The sequence below is a fragment of the Natator depressus genome, chromosome 2 (assembly GCF_965152275.1).
Source record: "Natator depressus isolate rNatDep1 chromosome 2, rNatDep2.hap1, whole genome shotgun sequence".
NCBI classification, from domain to species: Eukaryota; Metazoa; Chordata; order Testudines; family Cheloniidae; genus Natator; species Natator depressus.
This window is the reverse complement of record NC_134235.1, coordinates 177114526-177138603: the sequence shown is the minus strand read 5'-3', so window position 1 is coordinate 177138603 and position 24078 is coordinate 177114526. Positions and strand designations below refer to the sequence as shown.

General features: G+C 40.3%; 1 protein-coding gene across 2 annotated transcripts in view; it reads left to right on the top strand.

Moving 5' to 3' along the window:
* The window catches only part of BMPER (BMP binding endothelial regulator), a 190821-nt gene that overhangs the window by 36095 nt on the left and 130648 nt on the right, over window positions 1-24078 (top strand). For both annotated transcript variants that reach the window (XM_074943256.1, XM_074943255.1), the window contains exons 4-6: window positions 3889-3971; window positions 5681-5771; window positions 6747-6829. In XM_074943256.1, the coding sequence (XP_074799357.1) occupies window positions 3889-3971; window positions 5681-5771; window positions 6747-6829 (257 nt within the window). The remainder of the gene's footprint in view (window positions 1-3888; window positions 3972-5680; window positions 5772-6746; window positions 6830-24078) is intronic.

The window sequence follows — 24078 nt, the reverse complement described above, 5'->3', positions numbered from 1 at the left end:
CTCCTTGTCTCTTTCACTTACAAAATTCTGGTCAACTAAAACCTCTGTCTGCATCTCACCTCTCATCACTGACACATGCACTCTGTCCACTGTTCTGCAATGTGGAGTAGTCAAATCAAAACAAACTAGGATTAAATCCAAATAAAATTATTTACTGGTTTGTTTGCAGATATGTACTGAAATAGGAGTAGTATTTGTCACTTGGGTTCCTAGGTGAGAAAAAGACTGAGGGTGAAATCCTAGCCCCACTGAAATCAAAGGGAGTCTTAATTTAAAATTGTTAACATTTTAGCTGTTACCTGTAGTAATTTCCTAATTTGTTTTCAGATTTTGCACAGAAATATTTTTCTACTAAGAAGTTATATGTTTAAAATGCTCATCCATAAAGAAAAAGATCATTCCCAGTCTCATTAACTGTACATACAACACACACACACACACATAAAACTGATAAGCAAATAGCCGGAGTTATACTGCAGCTAGTCACACATTCTGATATTGAGCTCCATTGTGAAAGGTGCTGAGCACTCTGTCTTTGGTCCTTAACTTGCAGGATGTGAATGGTTCCATTGCAGTGCTTGAAGTCAAGCACATGCTTAAGTGATTTCCTGAATGGGGACCAGAGTGCTCAGCAATATGTAGAACTGTGCCCATATTGAACTTCCAGAAGTCAAGAAGGCTGAAATGCTAAATCACTTAAGTACTTTTGAAAATCCCACCTTTAGGTGGCAAATTATGGTTTTAGGAGCCTAACTTTAGGCTCCTATTTTGAAAATGTTGGCCTCTGTATACAAAACAGTTCAGAATAACAATGTTAATGTGTTGAGTCTCAATAAGTTCTCATTGTTAACACTGAGGCAATTTATTTTGAAGTGACAAAGGTTTTATGTCACGAAGACATTTTAAATAAAAAATACAATTTTAGTCCCAGATGCTGCATACACTTATGCACATGTTAACTTTAAAACAATGGGACTATTCATCTGAGTCCCTTTCACATGAGCAGAGTTTCTTATCCGCTTAAGTGATTGAAGCATCAGGGCCTTCAGCTGCAATATTGTGTTTTTTGCCTATCACAGTTTTATGAAAGACAAATAAGAGACTGTACCAGTAGTGACATTTTAAAGAGGAGTATTTATAACGTAATGCATTATAAATGTTAATCTCAAAATGCCATAGCTAAAACTTTAAAATTAGCTTTACAAAACTCCAACCCTGATTTAAATCAGTGATTTAAACAATAAATAAATAAAAATCAAATTATTTGAAATTATAGTTAAATCAGTTATTCAAATCGCTCTACTTTGCCTGGTATTTCTGAGAATGGGTGATCGCCTCATGAAATACCCACATGAAATAGATTTATCAGAAAACAGAACAGCTCCCACCCATAGTACTGGCAATCTTGCCCACTGACACTGAATTGAGTGTATTCCCTAAAAGAATCCCAGGTTTTACTGCTGAAAGTTTTTGAAAAGAAGAACAAATTTCCCAAATTTATAAATAACCATTTTAGTGGAATTTAAGGAGGAAGGGCACAGATAATCTATGCCTGTTATGTAACGTAATTTCTTTCATTTTATTGTCTCTGTATATTCCTCTTTTGCTGTCCTGCTAAGGCTTTTCCACAGCTCTTTGGGAGTCTTTCCATTGACTTCAGTAGCTTTGGATCAGGCCTTATCCATACAGATCTGCTTTAAAAAAGTGTATGTTTGAAGAGACCTTCCCCAGCCCCCAGCAATCCTGTATATTTCATATAAAAGTCCCCCTCTGAGGCAACTGACCAGTGAGAATCAGTATTGTGATGGGCCCCTATTTTCATAAAAAGACCTGTCATTTCTGTATTGCCATAGCTTCCAGCTTGTTCTACTGCACTACTGCAGGGAAGCAGCAGAAGACTGGATGGATAAGTGCTTTAAGGGATTCTCCTAAAAAAGCATATGATCTTTAACAAACAGGAAAAGGCTGTTTGATCCTACAAGCCTGTTCAATTTTTGAGTGACATTGACCATTCCTCCCCCGCGCCGCCACCCGGCTGCTATTTTGCTATATCCTAACATCCTTTGCTCCTCCAGAAAGACTTCTCAGTTGTCTCTTAAATCCATTTTATGCCATTTACTCCAGCGGCCTCTCCTAGAAACTAATTCCATATGCTCATCACTTTTTGAGGGAAAACATGCTGTTTAGATTCCCTATGTATGCTTAGCTTTCTATTTTTAATTTTTTAAAAAAGATTATGCCTCTTGAGTTATTTTTTTTTTCACTTTTCATATGAGTAAAATAATTGCCTGGATTAAAATTATGAAGGGGACTGATAGTTAAAGACTTCTCTTTATTTGACTTTAAACCTCCACATTTACAAGGAAAACAAGTCCATCCTCTTGGCATTCTTCATTGCTTGGATTCTTGAGACCAAGACTTGAGCTTCTTTGCCCTGGATCCACATCTCTTCCATGGTTGGCCTGTGCTAGTGATTTTAGACCAGATCCTCAGCTAGTTTAAACTACCATAGCTTCATTGATGCTAATGGAACTATGCTGATTTACACCAACTGATAATATGACCCTTTAACTGTGACAGCAGTCCACATTACCCAGGTTTGTGATGCCATGCTCAAGGGTATTATCTTTATATGGTTCTGTCATTTAAGGTGACGCTAATGTTTTAACCTGGTCCTCTTTGCATCTCCTTGGGAACATTGCTAAACTCCTGCCCATGATATTGTTACCATCTTTACACTGGCCAATCTGTGCATTGTAAATTCTAAATTAGGTTACTTGTTGATTTATGAACTAGAAGATGGAACTATTTATAGGTTTTAACTCTTACAAAATATTGCTTCCAAGATCCTTACATATACTTTTTTTTTAAAGAGAGATATCTTCAATTACTACAGCCAATTCCTAAACTAGTCTTAAAAACATGCCAGTTTTATCTGTCCATTTCCAGACACCAACTACTCTCAATCACCCTGCCCTATACCTTTTCATAAGGTTCTCTTATAACAAAAGGTCCTCTTGCTATTTTCTTTCCAGGCTATTGAGAAGGTTCACCCTCAGTATCAGTGGAAAGGCTTCTATAGAAGATGCCTTCTTATCCTTAAGGAAAAGGGAGGGTGGCAACCGCTCCTGGTTCTAAGGGTAGGTCTACTCTTAAAACTCTGCATTGGCACAGCTGCACCAATGCAGCCTCACTGCTGTAGGGCTTAAGTGAAGACATTGATATGCTGATGGGAGAGAGCTCTCCCATTGGCATAGTTAATTCACCTCCCTGAGATGCAGTAGCTATGTTGATGGGAGAAGCTGTCCCACTGACATAGTGCTGTCTACACAGAGGGGGCAGTTAAGGTTGGTATAATTATGTCACTCAGGGGTATGGATTTTTCACACCCTTGGTAGTTATACCGACATAGGCCTACAGCGTAGATGTGGCCTAAGACACCTCATAAAGAAGTTGAAATTCAGGAAGGCTACTCTGGCATCAGTAATCCCCACTCTGGAATCAAGGGACTGGTTCCCATCTTTCAGTCTTCAAGATGCATTCTTCAACATAGCTATAATCCTATCACATAGGACGTACTAAGATTCATGGTGGGCCAAGAACATTATCAAAATAGGGTGCTTCCCCTTTGTCTCTCAGCCACCCCAAGGGTGTTTACCAAAGTACTCATAGCATAGCTCAGGAAGAGAGACACCACAATGTATCCATACGTGGACGACTGGCTGGACTTGGGGAGATCTTCTCAGTAGGCCTTGAGCTCTGTCCTCCTTATACGAACCTTTTCTGCAGCTTGAGCTTGAAAATCTGTTTATAGAAACCTACCGATTCCCTTCCAGAACATCATGTGATCATAAAGTAAGAGACTGTCCTGCTTCTCTCTTTCTCTAGGTTGCACTTTTGAAGGAAACAACTACAACAGCTCCATAAAATGGCAAGCCCCAGCTAATCCATGTATTGCATATCAGTGTCAGGTAAGGGCTGGAAGTCATGAAGTTAACAAATGCAGAATTGTTTGCTTTCTCTTGTGAAAGTCTGAATCTTTCGTATTAAATCCAAACAATATATTTAAAATCTTCAGTTTCTTAAGTCAAGAAAAACAAGAGATCATGTTCAGAGTTAAGGCTGCTGCTTTGTCCTTAACTCATCCAGTTGTGACCAGCTATAGTGCAACATTCAGAACAACAAAGTTACTTATCTTAAATACTGAGATTCTAATCTAAAACATACCTGGATGAGCTAAGGATGGAGGGCTAGCCTGAACACTGGAATTATTTTGCTTTTCTCAGCAATCATTAGACTTTTAACAAAATATGAGTGTGCACCTGTTTGTGAGAGACACACCAATCTGGAATACTAATTAAAATAAGCTAACAAACAACCCATTTCTTTTCCCTGAGCTACTGATTTGTCAACATAGTGGGCTGCATTTCTGATAGCCTTCCTGAGTTGCACCAATAAAATCCACAAGAGTATTCATCTGCAGACACACACATTGCATTTGTGTACACAAGCCAGGTAACTGACAAATTGATGTTTCTGCAGTCTCTAGGTTTGTCCATACAAATGGATGTGATCACGATCTTTCGGGGGTAAAAATACAAAGTTCTGCTAAAAACCCTTTACTAAGAGCTGCATTTTCTTCGGACCCAACATTGATGTCAGTACTGCCTTTAGAAATAAGGTAGATGCCCAAGTTTAAATACTCTGCACAAATATTTTGAAGGGGACTGGAAATATTCAAAGGGATCTTTCTGGGTACCTTTTGGCACCAGGTAGTCAGATACTAGCTCCTTTTTTGCTAAGGCCCACCTGCTGCATTAATGATTTTCATGGGCATCTAAAACTGGCTGTGTCCACAAAACCTCTTTAGAGAGGAAAAGTAAAAGGAAAGCATGCCCAGTTTTTAAATGTGCATACATTGAGAATGTTATGGGCTGCAATTAAACAAGAGCAACATAGCATATAACCATACATTTTCTTTATAATAAGATGTTCAAAGCTTACATTTGGATAGTCTGATCAGTGTTGGGCATGTGAAATGAGTACCTACTTGTCTAAGTGCCAGTCTGAATGTCCAAAATGCAGAATTGGGTAATCCTATTTACCCTACATGCTCAAGTTTTGAAAATTAGGCTTCCTGTGTTCACAAAAAACAGACTTTGCATCCCGATACTCTTGCCCAGATTCATTCAGCAGGACTTTGGCTTCTTCAACAAGAAGTGCAGGAAATGATAATTTACTAGTACCTATCAGGAGGTGCATCTTAGATAACAGGCTCTCATCTACAGAATGAGATGCTTTAATCTCCTCTCTAAGCCTTTTTTCTCTGAGGGGAGAGTGTAGGGAATGCTTTGTGTCTGTTCTGTTTACATCAAAGCTGCATGGCAGATTATTTCCAAGTTTCCTATGGGTGGGGACCCCTGATAAAGCAGAATTCCTTTTCCTAAGAAGGTTCTTGGTTTCTTACCTGACGCATTATAGGACAAATCTCATGGTTGTTGTCAGTGAGATTCAAGTGCTCTTTTGAGTGTGGATTAATCTGAATCCTGATAGTGACCTGCAGATAAAGAAAGAAAGAGGGATTTGAAAAGGTTTTGCTATACAGCATATATCATGTCATTAATTGTGCATCCAGTTTTGCTCCTTATTATAGTGTTTGGTTTGGTTTGTTCCATTTCAGGAAGGAGTGGTAACAGAATCTGAGATGCAGTGTGTTGTCCATTGCAAAAACCCTTCTGAGCTGCCGGGAATGTGTTGCCCCACTTGTCCAGGTAAGATTTCCTAGGGATTCTACTCTTCCATCTGTGCTCAATATTTCTAGTTATTAGGATTTGGTAAGTATCCACTATAATGGAGAGATTAGGAAGGAAGTTACTGAAATGTGGACCAGTAAAATAGAATGTATTAAATGACATAAGGAATAGAGTGAATAGATATATATATTTTTTAACACCCATATTGGGACACATTTTTTAATGCTGTGGAGTAGGGGAGGGAGATAGTATAAGAAAGAGTTTAAACAGTTTAAAATGCAGCTTGTCTGGTTTTTCATGTGTGAGGTATTCCAGAGGTTTGGGCAGCTGTGCAGGGTCTGGCTGGGGTTCATGTTTTAGGGATGAATGTATAGAAGGCGAATGGAGAGGGGCCAGGAGTCACATGTCACAGCATTGATAGGAAGGGGGTTGTTTTGGGAGTAGGAACATGGGGATTATGTTGAGTGTGCAGGGGATTATTTAGGCCTAACATATGATATGACAAGGCAATAAAGGAAGGAGATAGTTTGGAGGGTTGTTTTGTGGGTAGTTTTGTCATATTAGTTTTTACAGGACTATATAACTAGGAGACCATTGCTGCTCTAGTGGTATAATTGGCTTGGTATGTTTAATTTTTTATTATATCTATCCAAATTTAATGTGGACGAGCACCTTGTTAAAAAAGTGAAATCTTCTGTAAACAGAAGTTGATTAAAATGGGAGTCCTGGCACAATGTGGCACAAACTATCTGCCATGAAAGAAATTTTCTATGTAAATCCATGAAAGCGCTTCCTCCTCCATCCTGGCACCAAACTAACTTTTTAGGGCTCCCAAGGCTTACACAGGTTACTGCACTGCAATGCACATTTTATTGTTGGATGCATATCACTGAAAGGATAAAGTAATTCCTTTCCCCATAATTCTACAGTACGATCATGTAACAAACAAAGTGTCCCGGTCTAAGTCACACTTACCCAAAGTCTGCTTTTCAGGTTGTATATTTGAAGGTAGACATTACCATGAAGGGAAGGAATTTCAGCCGGAAGGAAACAAATGCACCAAGTGTTTTTGTATTGTAAGTATTTCTCTCTGATATTGTAACTAACATTACAGTCTTCAAAAGGAATATTATTATTGTCATAACTTGCAAAATATTTATAGGGGAGGCAACACTAATGCACACTCTTCTCTCCTCTTATTGTTGGAGGTCAAGCTTTATTAGAAGATTTCACTACGCAATTGCTTTCTATAGCACTACTTCCATTCCCAAGTTGGCATACTTTTCATGGCTATGTGTAGTTGAGACGGTAGAGCAATGTATTTGGGAACTGGGGATTTGATGGTCCAGATGGGAGGCTGGTTCTGAGTGAGAGCTTTTTGTTTCTTGTTGAGATCGGGTTATAGAGAGATAAGACAACAGTAGACAGGATTTTCATATGACATCTATTGGCCAACATCTGTTGTATGTGTCCTACTGATCTTGCATGGGATTTCATATCAGAATCATATGGCAAGGGGCATAAACTTATCCTGTGGGTTATGTTGCTTAATGAAAGGTGGATGGCTAATAAAGTCCTCACCACTATGATTAAAATATGGGCATGGCACATGTCTTTGCTTGCCTTTTGTAGACCTGACTGTATGATTCTGTTGGTTTTGTGTTGGCACAGCTCTCACCAGTGAACTAACTGGCTCAGCGTAAGCCTTCTGAGGGCAAGGAATAATGTATGGTTGTGCTTTTAGCGTCCTAGGAATTGTCCCATTACAGAGAAAGTCCTCTGAGAGTGTCCATCTACAGTGTAAAGCCCCAAAATAGAGTTACCTTCAAACTTCCCAAGTTGTAACGACTGTCCTACTATCCCACTGGATCCCTGACTGAAATGACTAAACTTTTTTCTAGTTCATCCTTATTGTCCATAGTGTTTATGCAGATAATGCTCCTATATGTTGACTGACATCTTATAAACAGTTAACTTTTATACAGTGCTTTTTATTTGTGGGCCTGAAAGTGGCTTACAAAGGGGGTGAGTGTCATTACCCCATTTAACATGGGGAAAGTAAGGTGTAGAATTTAAGTGGCTTGCCCTGCATCACACAGCAAGTCAGTGTCAGAGAAAGGATTAGAACTTAAGTCTAGAAGCCAGGAGACCCACGTCCAACTGCTCTTCTTGGGGCTAACCCAGAGGGATTTTGATCTTGACGCTTATGAAAGGGCATACTCTGGATCTTGTCCTTGTCTTGCAATTGTGTATATGGAGATTAGCAATTGCATCCTTGTCATGATGAGATTATATACCTCCTTGAGGAGGTTTCGGAACAAATTGATAAATTAAAGAGTAATAAGTCACCAGATGGTACACACCCAAAAGTTCTGAAGGAACTCCAATATGAAATTGCAGAACTACTAAGCGTGGTGTGTAACCGGTTACTTAAATCAGCCTCTGAACCAGATGACTGATGGCTAGCTAATGTAATGCCAATTTTTAAAAAAGGTAATTACAGTCCAGTAAACCTAAAGTCAGTACCAGGCAAAATTGGTTGAGACTATAGTGAAGAACAGAGTTATCAGACTTAGATGAACATAATATAATGGGGAAGAGTCAACACTGCTTTTGGAAGGGAAATCATGCTTCACAAATCTATTAGAATTATTTGAGGATGTCATCAAACATGCAGACAAGGTCAATCCAGTGGATATAGTGTACTTGGACTTTCAGAAAGCCTTTAACAAGGTCCGTCACCAAAGGCCCTTACACAAAGTAATCAGTCATGGGATAAGAAAGAAGGACTTCTCATGGATCAGTAACTGGTTAAAAGACAGGAAACAAAGGGTAGGTATAAATGGTCAAATTTCATAGTGGAGAGGGTAAATAGCTGAGTCCCCCAAGGATCTGTACTGGGACCTGTACTGTTCACCGTAGTCATAAATGATCTAGAAAAAGGGATAAAGAGTGAGGTGGCAAAGTTTGCAGATGATACAAAACTACTCAAGATAGTTAAGACCCAGGCAGACTGCGAAGAACTACAAAAGGATCTCTCGTGACTGGGCAACAAAATGGCAGATGACAGTCTATGTTGATAAATGCAAAGTAATGCACATTGGGAAACATAATCCCAACTATACATACAAAATGATGGAGTCTCAATTAGCTGTTGCCACTCAAGAAGGAGACCTTGGAATCATCGTGGTTAGCTCTCTGAAAACATCTGCTCAATGTGCAGCAGCAGTCAAAAAAGCTATTAGAATGTTAGGAACTATTAGGAAATGGACAGATAATAAGAGACTAAATATCATAATGCCACTATATACATCCATGGTACATACACACCTGGAATACTGTATGCAGTTCTGGTTGCACCATCTCAAAAAAAGGATATAGTAGAACTGGAAAAAGCACAGAGAAGGACAACAAAAATGATTAGTCATATGGAACAGTTTCTCTAAGAGGAGAGATTAAAAAGACTAGGACTCTTCATCTTAGAAAAGAGACTATCAAATGGGCATATGATAGATGTCTATGAAATCATGAATGGTGTGGAGAAAGTGAATGAGGAAGTGTTATTTACCCCTTCACATAACACAAGAACTTGGGGTCACCCCATGAAATTCATAGGCAGGAGGTTTAAAGCAAACATAAAGAAGTACTTTTTCATACAACGCACAGTCAACCTGTGGAATTCATTGCCATGGGATGTTTTGAAGGCCAAAGGTATAACTGAGTTCAAAAAAGAACGAGATAAGTTCATGGAGAATAGGTCCACCAAAGGCTATTAGCCAAGATGGTCAGGGATGCAAACCTCATGCTCTGGGTGTCCCTAAACCTTTGATTGCCAGAATCTGGGACTGGATGAGTGGGGATGGATCACTCAATAGATTGCCTTGTTCTGTTCATTCCCTCTGAAGCATCTGGCATTGGTCACTGCTGGGAAGACAGGATACTGGGCTAGGATAAGGTCTATCTAGGCTAGTGTCCTCTCTCTGACAGTGGCCCGCATCAGATACTTCAGAAGAAGGTACAAGAACCCTGCAGAAGGTAGACCTAGGATAATCTGTCCCGCATCTAGGTCTCATTATAGTCTCTAATAATTAGAGGTTGACTTAAACCCTGAAGCATGAGTTTTAATATCCATTACAAAGAAGGGCTGATGTATTTCATTATAACAGCTGCGGATATTTGTGATATCCATACAAAAGTCCAGTCCCTTTTGAATCTTGCACACAGTAACAAGGCAGTGTTCCTTTTGTAACTCATGCTCATTGTTATCTCTCTCACTCCCCCACCCCTACCCCCTAACTGCTTCTTGCCTATTTTGTTTTCTTCAGAATTTGGGGCCATATTACCTTCTATGTAATTTAAATTGGAGGCGAACAATGGACCAGCTTAAGAACTGTGATAGCAGTTTACTGCCTGTTCTGTGTCCTTTTCCTTTAAAGAAGGGGTTTGTAGTGAATCTCTTATCTGAGTGGTCAGCGGATGTCTTATTTAAGATACCTATCTAGTCATGCGATAGTATGGGAACAGCCTTGTGAGTGATGTGCTGTAACATGTGAGGACTTTATTAGATGAAAGGTATTTCCTCACTCCTAATTAGATTTCTACTGTGAAGTGAGATTGGAACTATTCCACATGGCTTTTGGGGAAGAGGAGTGGAGATAAAGTGAAAAAAAGTTTCTGCAAGGATATTTTTTGTAGTGTTGACAAAGGACTTGTGGATATAAACACCTTGTGACAATCACATTTCAGTGTTAGACAAAGCTAGGGACTAAGAACGTAACTTTTTAATGACTTATGGTAATGGGTCCAGAATATAGATCCATCATAGCTGGTAGGATAAATGGCCAGGAGATTAAAGTTAACTATTAAAGTTGGGAGAACAAGAATGAGTATTGTCTTCTCTGAATGATGGTCTGCACTCAGTAAATTCATCAAAAGCAGCTATACTGATATTACTTCCAAAAATCTACCTTAAAAATGTTAAGGTTGGAAATGTAAGCACTCCAAAGTTAGGAAAAGTCAGAATTCCTGCACATCTTCACCAATGAAGTGGTGCAATTCTGTACTGTTTACAACAGAAGTCTGCTTGTTGAATATGGCTGAGCCCAAAAAGCATAAGAGAGGGTAATTATGACTTGTTTGTTTATTTATTTATTTATTTATTTATTTATTTATTTATGTGATTTTAGTGCCTGAGAATAGTGCCAGATTGAGTGCACTGGAGACTGAAGTGTCCTTTTAATCTGTAGAAAATATACAGAATAGGCAGCGGCTGAGCAATCTTCTTCACACTGCTATGCCCATGTTTCTTAATTCTGAACTAGACAGAATCCATTTCCATGGGTGTATAGGTAGTTCAGTCTCCAAGGATATTCAATCCTTATCCTCTCTGCTGAGCTCACTAATAAGGCTCCCCACTTAGCCCGATTTGTGGTGTTAGCTATTCTCTACTTGAAATTGGACCGAAACCTCCAGATAGGTTCCATCATACATTGGTGTATGCAGGAGTGAGATACCTGATGACCTGGTGAGTATATGGAGGAGCAGCGGGGCTGGGGGGTGGTGGTGAAGGAGCAAAGCAGGGAGAGGGCAGGGAGATGGGGAGCATGTAAAGGGCCGATGGGTGGACAGCAGAGGCGACACGTAACCAGCTGGCGCCTGCCCGCACTCACCAGCCGCTACAGTGCGCAGCATGCAGCCAGTGCCAGCTGGAAACGGGACGGGGGGGCGGGCTCCTTCTGGCCGAGAGCTGGCATGCAGTGGGGGATGCGCTGATTAACCAACAGGGGGGAGTGGCCTGGCCCCATGCACTGCAGTTCTGCCCCGTCACGCCACCAGCCTTGCACCCCCTCCCCCATCGTCGGCTACTGGACCCCCACTGCTGGTGGGTGGGTGGCTGGTGAGCAGGGATCCGGCCAGCAGCAAGACCCACCAGTACTGATGGGGGGGGGAGGGGGGAAGAGACAGAAAATATGGGACAATTTGCCCATTTTTAAGAAAAAGTAGGGACACCTGTAGAAGGGCTTAAATACGGGACTCTCCCTTTAAAAACAGGACATCTGGTCACCCTAATACTTGAACTTCGTGGCCTAATATGATTATCACAGGACAAGACAACAACAACTACCATCAGATTCATTTCACATGGGTCACTAAACAACTACTAGCTAATAACTTTTGGGTTGTTGTTGAATCAGGCTGTATTCATAGTGCTGACATGGAGATGAAAGACTCTGCATTCTATTACCGCTTCACTGAGCTATCTAGTCCTTAGGGTGACTCATGTTTTTTGCTGAAAATGAAAATGTATCACCACTCTATTGCCTGTCAGGAGTGAGCTGGCTTGAAGTGACTCACTTTCTTTGGGGAAAGGTGACCAGGATAATGTGGATCTCTTCTCACATAGATTGAAACCCAGCTGTTGTACTATAATTCATCTGTCTAGCATTAGTCTTCATTTCTTGATTTAGGCCAGTGGAGTGTTTTGGAGAAGACCTGGAGATTTTCCCCCTCAGTGAGCACCTATTTAAGTGAAGGACTGGTGACTGTAGTCTGTTATTTCTCAGGTGCTACTTCTACAAGACTGAGAGAGTGAGTTCCTGCTCACATACTGAAAAAAAGTTGGCTCACATGTTTGTTTTCTTACAGCCTATATTAAAATAGTCAGACTCTAATTATCTTAAGTGTCTTTTCTTTTGAAGTAGCAGGGTTTTTTTAAGCGGGGGCGGGGGAAGGCTTGGCAAGAAAGTGACTATGTGTGAGAAACTTCTCCATGGTTACCATTATCTTTAAATAGTAGTTTTCCAAACTCATAACTAGGTCCTTTTGATTGCAGAAGCACTCATATACCAGTGTTACCCAGACTCTAGGCTTTGTGAGCTCTGGCATGTGAGGTATGTGGAGGTATGAGGTACCACCATGCTGAGAGAAGCGAGAGCTATTGAGTAGCGACAGATAAGGACCAGTTTTACATGAAATGTCCTGCTGGGGGAGAGGGAGAGAGGTAATAGGTTACCCCATAAGGAAAACAACTGGAGGCTGAATTACTGCATTGTTGGGATGGCTGAGTGTTGTACTATATCTGAACTGGGAGGAATGGGGAATAGGTATCTTCTGTGGAATTCACAGGGAAGCAGTTACTGATGTTGGTCTTCCAAAAACATATTTGCCATTTGTTTCCAAGCAGCTAAGTTTCACACAGGCAATACCCACCTGCTAAGCCAGTCTTCTGAAGTGATTAGAAACAAATGAAGTTTGACTGTGTTAAATTACTTAAACTGGGGCACATGAAATTGGAGCCTATAAGGAACAGAATTTAAAAGTGGCCCGAACCCCAACCTCATTTGTGCATGTGTAAATTTTTCACGCTATTTTTACCAGTTTGCAGAATTAATATGTAGAAAACTAATTTGCTCCTGATTTGCATGTGCAAATGTGAGTCTGTGCAGGAAATGTGTGACATTTATGCGCATGGAATGCTAGTGTGCAAAAATGGTGTGAAGAAAGTTGTGCACAAAGAAATGGAAGTTGCACTGAGAAAATTTGGTTCTAAACCAATTAGTAGGCCACATATATTAACATTTTAGACATCTACAGTCAGTTAATAACTGATTTAAAGTGCCAGGATACCATAATGGTTTGATTTTGCAAATATTGAGAGCTACCGAAAAGTGATTCTTTTCCCACAAGAACTGAACTTGGAGGACAGGGGATTCTAAGAATTTGCAGACATTTTTTTTTAAAATCCCTATAGCTGACAACTGAAGGGGGCACAAACTGTTCATAACTTCATCTTTCAACTAACCCCCAATTTGGTGGGAGCAGTTTCAGATGTCCACCATATTGTTGTTGTTGTTGTGCCTAAGACCATTGCTGACTGTTCCATTCATTGGGTGTGCTCTGGTGCAGCTCCAAATTGTGTGGATCTTTTGATATATGGGGACAGAGAGCTTAGTGCAGAAATGGACAGTGACTAGTTGGGTTTTTGGTAAGAGTAGAGTATTCACTTTCCATCCATCAGAAATGTAAGTATAAAAAAGATTTATATAGAAAAATGAGAAGGGAGAACAATTAGCACTAATACCCGAGATTCTAAGGGATTTGCAGGGGAGGGAGGCCTTACTAGGATGTAGGGACAGCGTGAGGCACTCAAGGGCTGTTTTGGACCTTATGTAGCTATGTAGATACACACTTGCAAGTTTATTTTTCTAGATAGCTTCATTAGGGACCCAGTCCTGAGAGCTGCCTCTAATGGGTGAAACGCTCTGAATGCAGAGCAACCTGCAAGGTGAAGGGTTTAGTGTGCACTGTAATCAGCAAAACAAAAAATGCCCTCCCCTCTGCTCCCCAAACCCCCTCAAACAGTGGGCAGGAGACTTTCCCCTTGTTTATACATTATTTGTTTATTCAATAAATTTTCTTCAAACTTAGAAAAATATGCATTCCTCCCTGAAGATTCCCTAGTGTATGTGCCAAGTCTGAAATTTTAAATCCATTAAATTTTGGATATATCCAAGTACAAAAAAGTGTTTGAACAATCTTTTCTTTAAAAACAAAATGGCTGGAAAAATACCGATATATATATATTTTTTCATGTTTTAGTATCTGTTTAGCCATTCAGACTGCCCTCAAAAATTCAGTGCAGGTCTGAGAACAAGTCTGAGAACTTTTAGTCCAAAAGGAATCTTTGGGGAAAAGTTAAAAACCAAAAAAACAAGTCCATAGAGTAAAAATACAAGCAAAATAAACTACAATTTATTTGAAACACAATTAAACACTTTAATAATAATGCATAGAATCATAGAAATGTAGGGCTGGAAGGGACCTCAAGACCTCACTAAGTCCAGCCCCCTGGGCTGAGGCAGGACCGAATAAATCTGCTACTTAGGCCATCCCTGACTGGTGTTTAGCCAACTTGTTATTAGAAACCTGCAATGATGGGGATTCCACTACCTCCTTTGGAAGCATATTCCAGAATTTAACTACCTTTATAGTTATGCAGTTTTTGCTAATATCTAACCTAAATCTCCCTTGATGCAGATTAAGCCCAATACTTGTCTATCTCCAGTGTACATGGTGGACAATTGATCATCATCCTCTTCATAAGAGTCCTTAATGTTTTTGAAGACTGTTATCAGGTCCCCTTTCAAGCTTCTTTTCTCAAGACTAAACATGCTTTATAACTTTTTCTCATAGTTCAGGTTTTCTAAGGTTTTTATCATTTTGGTAGCTGTCCTCTGGACTGCTCTCCAGCTTATCCATATCTTTCCTAAAGTGTGGCACCCTAATTGGACATAGTACTCCAGCTGAGGCCTCACCAGTGCAGAGTAGGGCAGGACAACTACATCCCATATCTTACATACAACAGTCCTGTTAATATACCCCAGAATATGAACTTTTTTTGCAGCTGCATCACTTTGTTGACTGATATTCAATTTCTGATCCACTATAATCCCCAAATCCTTTTTGGCAGTACTACCACCTTGCCAAATATTCCCCATGTTGTAGCTGTGCATTTGATTGGTTTTTCCTAAGTGAAGTACTTTACACTTGGCTTTATTGAATTTCATATGTTGAATTTAGACCAATTATCCAATTTGTCAAGGTCATTTTGAATACTAATCCTTTCCTCCAAAGTGTTTGCTTCCCTCCTAGCTTGGTGTCACCTGCAAATTTTATAAGCATACTCTCCACTCCATTATCAAAGTCCTGAATGAAAATATTGAATCGTACTGGACTCAGGACTAACTAACCCCTATGACACTCCCACCCCTAGATATGCCTCCCAGTTTGACAGTGAACCACTGATAACTACTCTTTGAGTGTGGTCTTTCACCCAGTTGTGCACCTGCCTTATAGTAATTTCGTCTAGACCACATTTCCCTAGTTTTTTTTATGAGAATGTCATATGGGATTATCAAAAACCTTACTAAAATCAAGATCTATTACATCTACTGCTTCTCTCCTATCCACTAGGCCAGTAACCCTATAAAAGAAAGAAATTAGGTTGGTTAGGTATGATTGTTCTTGACACATCCCTGTTGTCTTTTCTTTATAACCCTATTATCTCTAAGTGCTTACAAATTGATTGTTAATAATTTGTTCCACTGTCTTTAGACATATTGAATTTAGGCTGACTGGTCTAATTCCCTGGGTCCTCTTTGTTTCTCTTTTTAAAAGATAGGTACTGTGTTTTACCTGTCTCCAGTCCTATGGGACCTCACCCATTTTTGATGAGTTCTCAAAGATAATTGCAAAACATTCTGAGATTACTTGGGCTAGTTCCTTAAGTACCCTCAGATGACTTTCATCAGGCTCTGCTGACTTAAATACATCTAATTTAGCTAAATATTCTTTAACCTGTTCTTTCCCTATTTTGGTTTGCATTTCTTCCTTCTTGTTAATATTGTGTTGAGTATCTGGTAACCATTAACTTTTTTTATTGAAGACTGAAGCAAAATAGGCATTAAACACTTCAGCCTTCTTGATGTCATCAGTTATTAGCTCTCCTTCCCTGCTAAGTAAAGTACCGACACTTTACTTTGTCTTTCCCTTGTTCCTAATGTATTTTTAAAAAGTTATCTTATTGCCTTTTATGTTTCTTGTTAGGTGTAACCTTAGCCTTTCTGATTTTTGTCCCTACATGCTTTTGCTATTCTTCTGTATTCCTCCTTAGCAATTTGTCCATGTTTCCATTTTTTTTGTAGGATTCCTTTTTAATTTTCGTGTCATTAAAGAGCTCCTGATGGAGCCAGATTGGTCTCTTACTAGTCTTCCTGTCTTTCCTTTGCATCAGGATGGTTTGCAGTTGTGCCTTTTAATATTATCTCCTTGAGAAACTACCCACTCTCCTGAACACCTTTATCCTTTAGATTTTCTTACCTACTGGTTCTCTGAGTTTGTTGAAGTCATAGAATCACAGAATATCTGAGTTGGAAGGGACCTCAGGAGGTCATCTAGTCCAACCCCCCTGCTCAAAGAAGGACCAACTCCCAATTAAATCATAAGTCCATTACTTTATTCTGCTGCTCACTCCTTTCTTTCCTTAGAATCATGAAGTCTACCATTTCATGTTCACTTTCACCCAAATTGCCTTCCACTTTCAGATTCACAACCAATTCCTCCCTGTTGGTCAGAATAAGTCTGAAATGGTGTCCCCCTCATTACTCCCTCCAGATTCTGAAACAAAAAGTTGTTCCCAATACATTCCAAAGACTTATTGGAAATTTTGTGTTTTGCTGTATTACTTTTCCAACAGATGTCTGAATAGTTAAACTCCCCTCCCTTACTACCAGGTCTTGTGTTTTGGATATTTCTGTTGTTTGGTCAAGAAATGCCTCATCCACCTACTAGTTCTGATTTGGTGGTCAATAGTAGACCCCCTACAATGACATCACCCCTATTTTCCCCCTTTTATCTTTATTCAGAGGCCTTCATCTGGTCTTCCTCTCACCTCCTTCAGGACCTCAGAACAAGTGTGTTTTCTTGATATATAATGCAGCGCATACTCCCTTTTTCCCCAAACAAGCTATCTCCCTCTATACCAATATGCTGGTCATGAGATTTATCCCAACAAGTCTCTCTGATGCCAGTCAAGTCATAATTTAGGTTAAGTACTAACACTTCATGTTCTTCCTATTTATTCTGAATACTCCTCGCATTTGTATATTGACAGCTAAGATGTGGAGTAGATTCTCCCAATCATTTCATTCTTGTTGCTCCTGTGAGCCTATTGTAATTTTCCATTTCGTCCCCAACATTAATAGTTTGTTTAAGATCACCTTGTTTTTATGCTTACCTGTGGGCTTTTGTCACCTGCCCCCTTTGAAGCTAGTTTAAAGTCCTTCTCACTAGGGTGGTAAGTTGGTGCATGAAGATGTTCTTCCCCTTCTTGGATGTGTGGACCCCCTCTCTTCTCATTAATCATCTTTCCCACAGCAGCATCACATGGTCAAGGAAGCCGAATCCCTCCTATCAAAACCACCTGCACAACTATGCATACATTTCCAGGATGCATCTCTCTGCCTGTGACCTTATGCTCTACTTGTGCACCCCTGACTCCTCCACCCTCACTCTCAGAGCCCTGTAGATGCTACTGATCTGTGCAGAATCATACCAGGCAGCATCATTAGTCTGTAACTAGACATAAAGTGCCAGCATTTAAAAAAAAATGCTGAATGTGTGACTGCTGGTAAAGGGTTAGGTATGAGAAACAAGTGATTAATTATTATTACCCCAAATTGTGGTTAATTAAAAGGTGATCAGCAGTTCCCTCCTGCTTTGTACTGAACCATCTTTGTCCACATTGCTTCCATTAAGAATTTCCCAGTCTCATCTGCCGCTAAGTGGGGGAGAAATGCGTTTTTCAGGACACCAAAGCTATTCACTTATCTGGAACAAATTTGGTGAATACTTTTGGCAAATAAAACTTTTGGAAATGTTGAAACATTGCGTTTTGGCATTTTCAAAATGAAATCTCAGAATGGTTCATTTTGAAAATGTCATTTCAGATTGACATTTTGTTATGAAAAAGTTGTTTTGAAACTCCATTTGAAATATTTATTCAACCCAAACAATATTTTTTGTTTTGTTTTGACAGAAAAAAAAAGAAAAATTGTTACAAATTGAAACTAACCAATTTTTTTTTAGATATTTCAGTTTGGCCGCCAAATCAGAAAATCAGTTATTTGCTCAGCTCTATCTGTCACTACAGCTGAGTCATCTACCATGTTTGTTTTTTCAGGAAGGTGTGAAAGAAAGTAGTTTTACTCCCATCTGTCATAGTGCCTCTCACACAACTTTATCCATGGCCATTTATAAACTGGATTACACTCTGGCTATCTTTTACAAAGTGCTCTTTCCCATGTACTAATGGCCTACTTGGTTTTGATGAAGGCTTGTTCTCCACTCTTGTTTACCTTCACCATGGGACAGCCATTGACAATGTGGATCACTGCATCTTCCTGGACCACATATAAGCATATTTGATTCAGCTCCTACCCAAACAAATCTTTTTGGCTCTATGGACTTTATTCTCCTTTGTACTAAGGCCCATTTACGTTGCTCCAGTAGTGTAATTTTCATGAAGTGGATATGTTTTTTCCAGTAGGGTCCCTCAGGGACTGGTTCTTGGCCCTATGCTAGTTAACATTGTTATCAGTGACCTGGAAGAAACCATAAAATCATCATTGATAAAGTTTTCAGATTACATTCACAAATTGGGACAGTGGTAAATAACAAAGCAACAGGTCACTGACTCAGAGTGGTCCAGTGGGATGACATGGGAGAAAGCCCGGAGGACTTTGAGGGAGAAGCTGAGTGGTGGACAGCAAAGGCTGGGTACACTGGTAAAGTAAAGGCAGGGGATTGGAGCACCAGCTTTGTCCTCTTGCTATTGTGAGAAGAGCATTCGTCTTTTCAGTTCCTGCCTTGTTGTATTGTATTTTTCTGCCTCAAAGCTATCACAAATCTCATCTGAAAAAAACATTTCTCCCTTGCCTACACCTCATAAGTTCTGTCTCACTCTGCATTGATCTTGATTTTAGCTTTGGCCCTATCTACATTGAGAGAATTCATGCTGGTGTAACAATATTGGCAATAAGAACAGGAGTACTTGTGGCACTTAGAGACTAAAAAATTTATTAGAGCATAAGCTTTCGTGGGCTACAGCCTACTTCATCGGATGCATACAATGGAACATATAGTAAGAAGATATATATATATATACAGAGAAGGTGGAAGTTGCCATACAAACTGTAAGAGGCTATAATAGATACAGACTGACACGGCTGCTACTCTGAAACCTGCCATTATATTGGCAACGTGTCTAAAGCAGATACACTGCACTGACACAAAGTGGTGCCGACACCAGAGCCGTTTTCTTCAGCATGTTACCAGATAAATCAGCACAGCTGTCAGCCCTGCTTCGTGGTAGCACACCTCCTTTAGTGGTTTGAAGCAGATGTATCAATGTTGATATACTTACATGACTGTAAATTTCCTTCATGTAGACAGGACCTCAGCAACTGTGTTGTTTAACTTGCTGCAGCATTGTGGGCTATGGCTTGCATGAGAGACACTACACAGAATGCAGTTTTATGGGGTATAAAAACTGAGATATAAGTGACCTTTGCTTGTTCATTTCATTTAAACCTCTGAAGGATGCTATAGACAAAATGAGTACACAGGGGAAGATACTTTTATGTTCTTAAAGTTTATAAACTGAATGCCACTTGAAAATTTAGGGTATGTCTACACTTAAAACACCACAGAAGTGCAGCTGCAGCACTTCAATGTAGATACTTCCTGCTCCAGTGGGAGGGCTTCTACTATTGGTGTAGGCAGTCTACCGCCCAGAGAGGTGGTAGCTAGGTCAATGGAAGAATTCTTCCATCGACGTAGCAATGACTATGCAGGGACTTAGGTCGGCTTAATGCTACCACTCAGGGGTGTGGATTTTTTGAACCCCTGACCAACATAGTTAAACTGACTTAATTTTCTGTGTAGCCCAGGCCTTACATGATGATGCTAAAGGGCAACAAGTCCTATGGGCAGATCTTCAGTAGGTGTAAGCTGTCGAAGCTCCCTCAGCTTCAACAGAGCCAACAATTTATGCCACCTGAGAATCTGCCCAGTCGTTTGTAAAACTTCCGAATCAACAAGCCAGAATTGATTGCTCTGATTGAAAAAGAAGAATTAAGTACACAAAGTTTTGGCCATACAAGTGGGCTGTTAATAGGCTGCCAGTGATGAAGAGGATGCTTTTCATTGGCTTCCCTGAAGACGGCAAACACCTTCGCTGTAACTTCTGAGACACTGTAAAAAGCTGTCTCCCAGAGAAAACAAAGCAGAAAGGGGGGGCATGCAAGTGAGGAAACCATGGGACCTGGTTAAAAAACAAACAAACAAACAAAATAAGACCCTGAAGCCAGCAGGGGATGGAAGGGCGGCCTTAGATGTGTCCAAAAATCGTAATGAGTTTATATTTGGCTGCAGTAGCACTTTTTATAAATTGCTTTAAATTGAATGTGTATGACATCTCAGGGGACAACTTGTTTGTAAAATTGATTTAGGTCTAAAAGATTCCCACAAGTTGTGGTAGGAAGTCATAAAAGCAACAGCTTGTCAATTGTCAGAGCATTTGTTTGCAAAACATTTTATAAAGAGTCCAAGAGCCACTTGGCTGGTATTATACTGCGGTTCGGATACATTTTAAGATTCACATCTAGCTATTTGTTTTTTGCTTTTTAATGGCAAAAGCACTGTGCGAGCCACTCTACACTGTGCTAGACACTCTCCTTCCCCTCATGAAAAGTACGGTAGAAGCTCAGAGTTACGAACGCTAGAATTACGAACTGACCAGTCAACCACACACATCATTTGGAACTGGAAGTGCACAATCAGGCAGCAGCAGAGACCCCAGGGAAAAAAAAAAAGCAAATACAACACAGTACTGTACCGTACTGTATGAAAACTACTATAAAAAGGGAAAGCAGCATTTTTTTTCCGAATAGTAAAGTTTCGAAGCTGTATTAAGTCAATGTTCAGTTGTAAACTTTTGAAAGAACAACCATAATGTTTTGTTCAGCATTACGAACATTTCAGAGTTATGAACAGCCTCCATTCCCGAGATGTTCGAAACTCAGAGGTTCTATTATATGAGAGGGAGAGACCCTGAAGTGTAAGAGTGCTTGTTTCATTGTCTGTTGCCATTGTGATTGAAACTGAATTTGTATTTCTTGAATCATAGAATCATAGAATATCAGGGTTGGAAGGGACCTCAGGAGGTCATCCAGTCCAACCCCCTGCTCAAAGCAGGACCAATCCCCAACTAAATCATCCCAGCCAGGGCTTTGTCAAGCCTGACCTTAAAAATATCTAAGGAAGGAGATTCCACCACCTCCCTAGGTAACGCATTCCAGTGTTTCACCACCCTCCACGGAAAAAGTTTTTCCTAATATCCAACCTAAACCTCCCCCACTGCAACTTGAGAACATTACTCCTTGTTCTGTCGTCTGCTACCACTGAGAACAGTCTAGATCCATCCTCTTGGGAACCCCCTTTCAGGTAGTTGAAAGCAGCTATCAAATCCCCCCTCATTCTTCTCTTCCGCAGACTAAACAATCCCAGTTCCCTCAGCCTCCCCTTATAAGTCATGTGTTCCAGTCCCCTAATCATTTTTGTTGCCCTCCGCTGGACGTTTTCCAATTTTTCCACATCCTTCTTATAGTGTGGGGCCCAAAACTGGACACAGTACTCCAGATGAGGCCTCACCAATGTCGAATAGAGGGGAACGATCACGTCCCTTGATCTGCTGGCAATGCCCCTACTTAAACATCCCAAAATGCCATTGGCCTTCTTGGCAACAAGGGCACACTGTTGACTCATATCGAGCTTCTTGTCCACTGTAATCCCTAGGTCCTTTTCTGCAGAACTGCTGCCGAGCCATTCGGTCCCTAGTCTGTAGCGGTGCATGGGATTCTTCCATCCTAAGTGCAGGACTCTGCACTTGTCCTTGTTGAACCTCATCAGATTTCTTTTGGCTCAATCCTCTAATTTGTCTAGGGCCCTCTGTATCCTATCCCTACCCTCCAGCATATCTACCTCTCCTCCCAGTTTAGTGTCATCTGCAAATTTGCTGAGGGTGCAATCCACACCATCCTCCAGATCAGTTATGAAGATATTGAACAAAACCGGCCCTAGGACCGACCCTTGGGGCACTCCACTTGATAACGGCTGCCAGCTAGACATGGAGCCACTGATCACTACCCGCTGAGCCCGACAATCTAGCCAACTTTCTATCCACCTTATAGTCCATTCATCCAGCCCATACTTCTTTAACTTGCTGGCAAGAATACTGTGGGAGACGGTGTCAAAAGCTTTGCTAAAGTCAAGGAACAACACGTCCACCGTTTTCCCCTCATCCACAGAGCCAGTTATCTCATCATAGAAGGCAATTAGATTAGTCAGGCATGACTTGCCCTTGGTGAATCCATGCTGACTGTTCCTGATCACTTTCCTCTCCTCTAAGTGCTTCAGAATTGATTCCTTGAGGACCTGCTCCATGATTTTTCCAGGGACTGAGGTGAGGCTGACTGGCCTGTAGTTCCCAGGATCCTCCTCCTCCCCTTTTTTAAAGATGGGCACTACATTAGCCTTTTTCCAGTCGTCCGGGACTTCCCCCCGATTGCCATGAGTTTTCAAAGATAATGGCCAATGGCTCTACAATCACATCCGCCAACTCCTTTAGCACTCTTGGATGCAGCGCATCCGGCCCCATGGACTTGTGCTTGTCCAGCTTTTCTAAATAGTCCCGAATCACTTCTTTCTCCATAGAGGGCTGGTCACCTCCTCCCCATGCTGTGCTGCCCAGTGCAGTAGTCTGGGAGTTGACCTTGTTCATGAAGACAGAGGCAAAAAAAGCACTGAGTACATTAGCTTTTTCCACATCCTCTGTCACTAGGTTGCCTCCCTCATTCAGTAAGGGGCCCACACTTTCCTTGACTTTCTTCTTGTTGCTAACTTACCTGAAGAAACCCTTCTTGTTACTCGTAACATCTCTTGCTAGCTGCAACTCCAGGTGTGATTTGGCCTTCCTGATTTCAATCCTGCATGCCCGAGCAATATTTTTATACTCTTCCCTGGTCATTTGTCCAATCTTCCACTTCTTGTAAGCTTCTTTTCCTCCAGTGAGCCCTGTGATCATAAACGGATCGGGAGTAGTTAATAATTTGAAACTGGTACACATCACTTCTGAATTGCGCCATGACATTTTAATAGCAGATATTGCTACTAAATTGAACTTTCATATGTGAACTAAATTCACTATATAGTTCATATCTGATTTCTTTTGATCTAGAAAATTTTAAAGATTAGAGGAAATACACTGTAGTTTGGGGTGTTTTGATTTTGTTTTCACTAAGGCTGATCTTTCTAGTGCTTCATATTTATTTTTAAAGCATATTTGAGTAAATGTAGGCACTGAAAATGTTCAGATTTAAAGTCTTTTGTATGAGACATAAAATGCAACTTGTCCACTTGTGATAATTAAAATTCCCATATATAAGAACGCATGTTATGCTCTAATGTCAGGGCCAAATTCCATCTTGTCATTACATTCTAGCTACTTAAATTCACATTGTAGTTTAAATTGGATACTACTTTTATTCTTTAATTTTCAGTCTTATGAGTGTTGTGTGCTGTTAAATTACTGCTGTGTTCCAAGCTTGACATAGCTGAATGTTAGACTAATCTATGCTAATAAAGCACTTTGAGATCCATGGACATTTTTTTTATGCTAACGCATTTATTCCTGATTTTAATGCCTCTT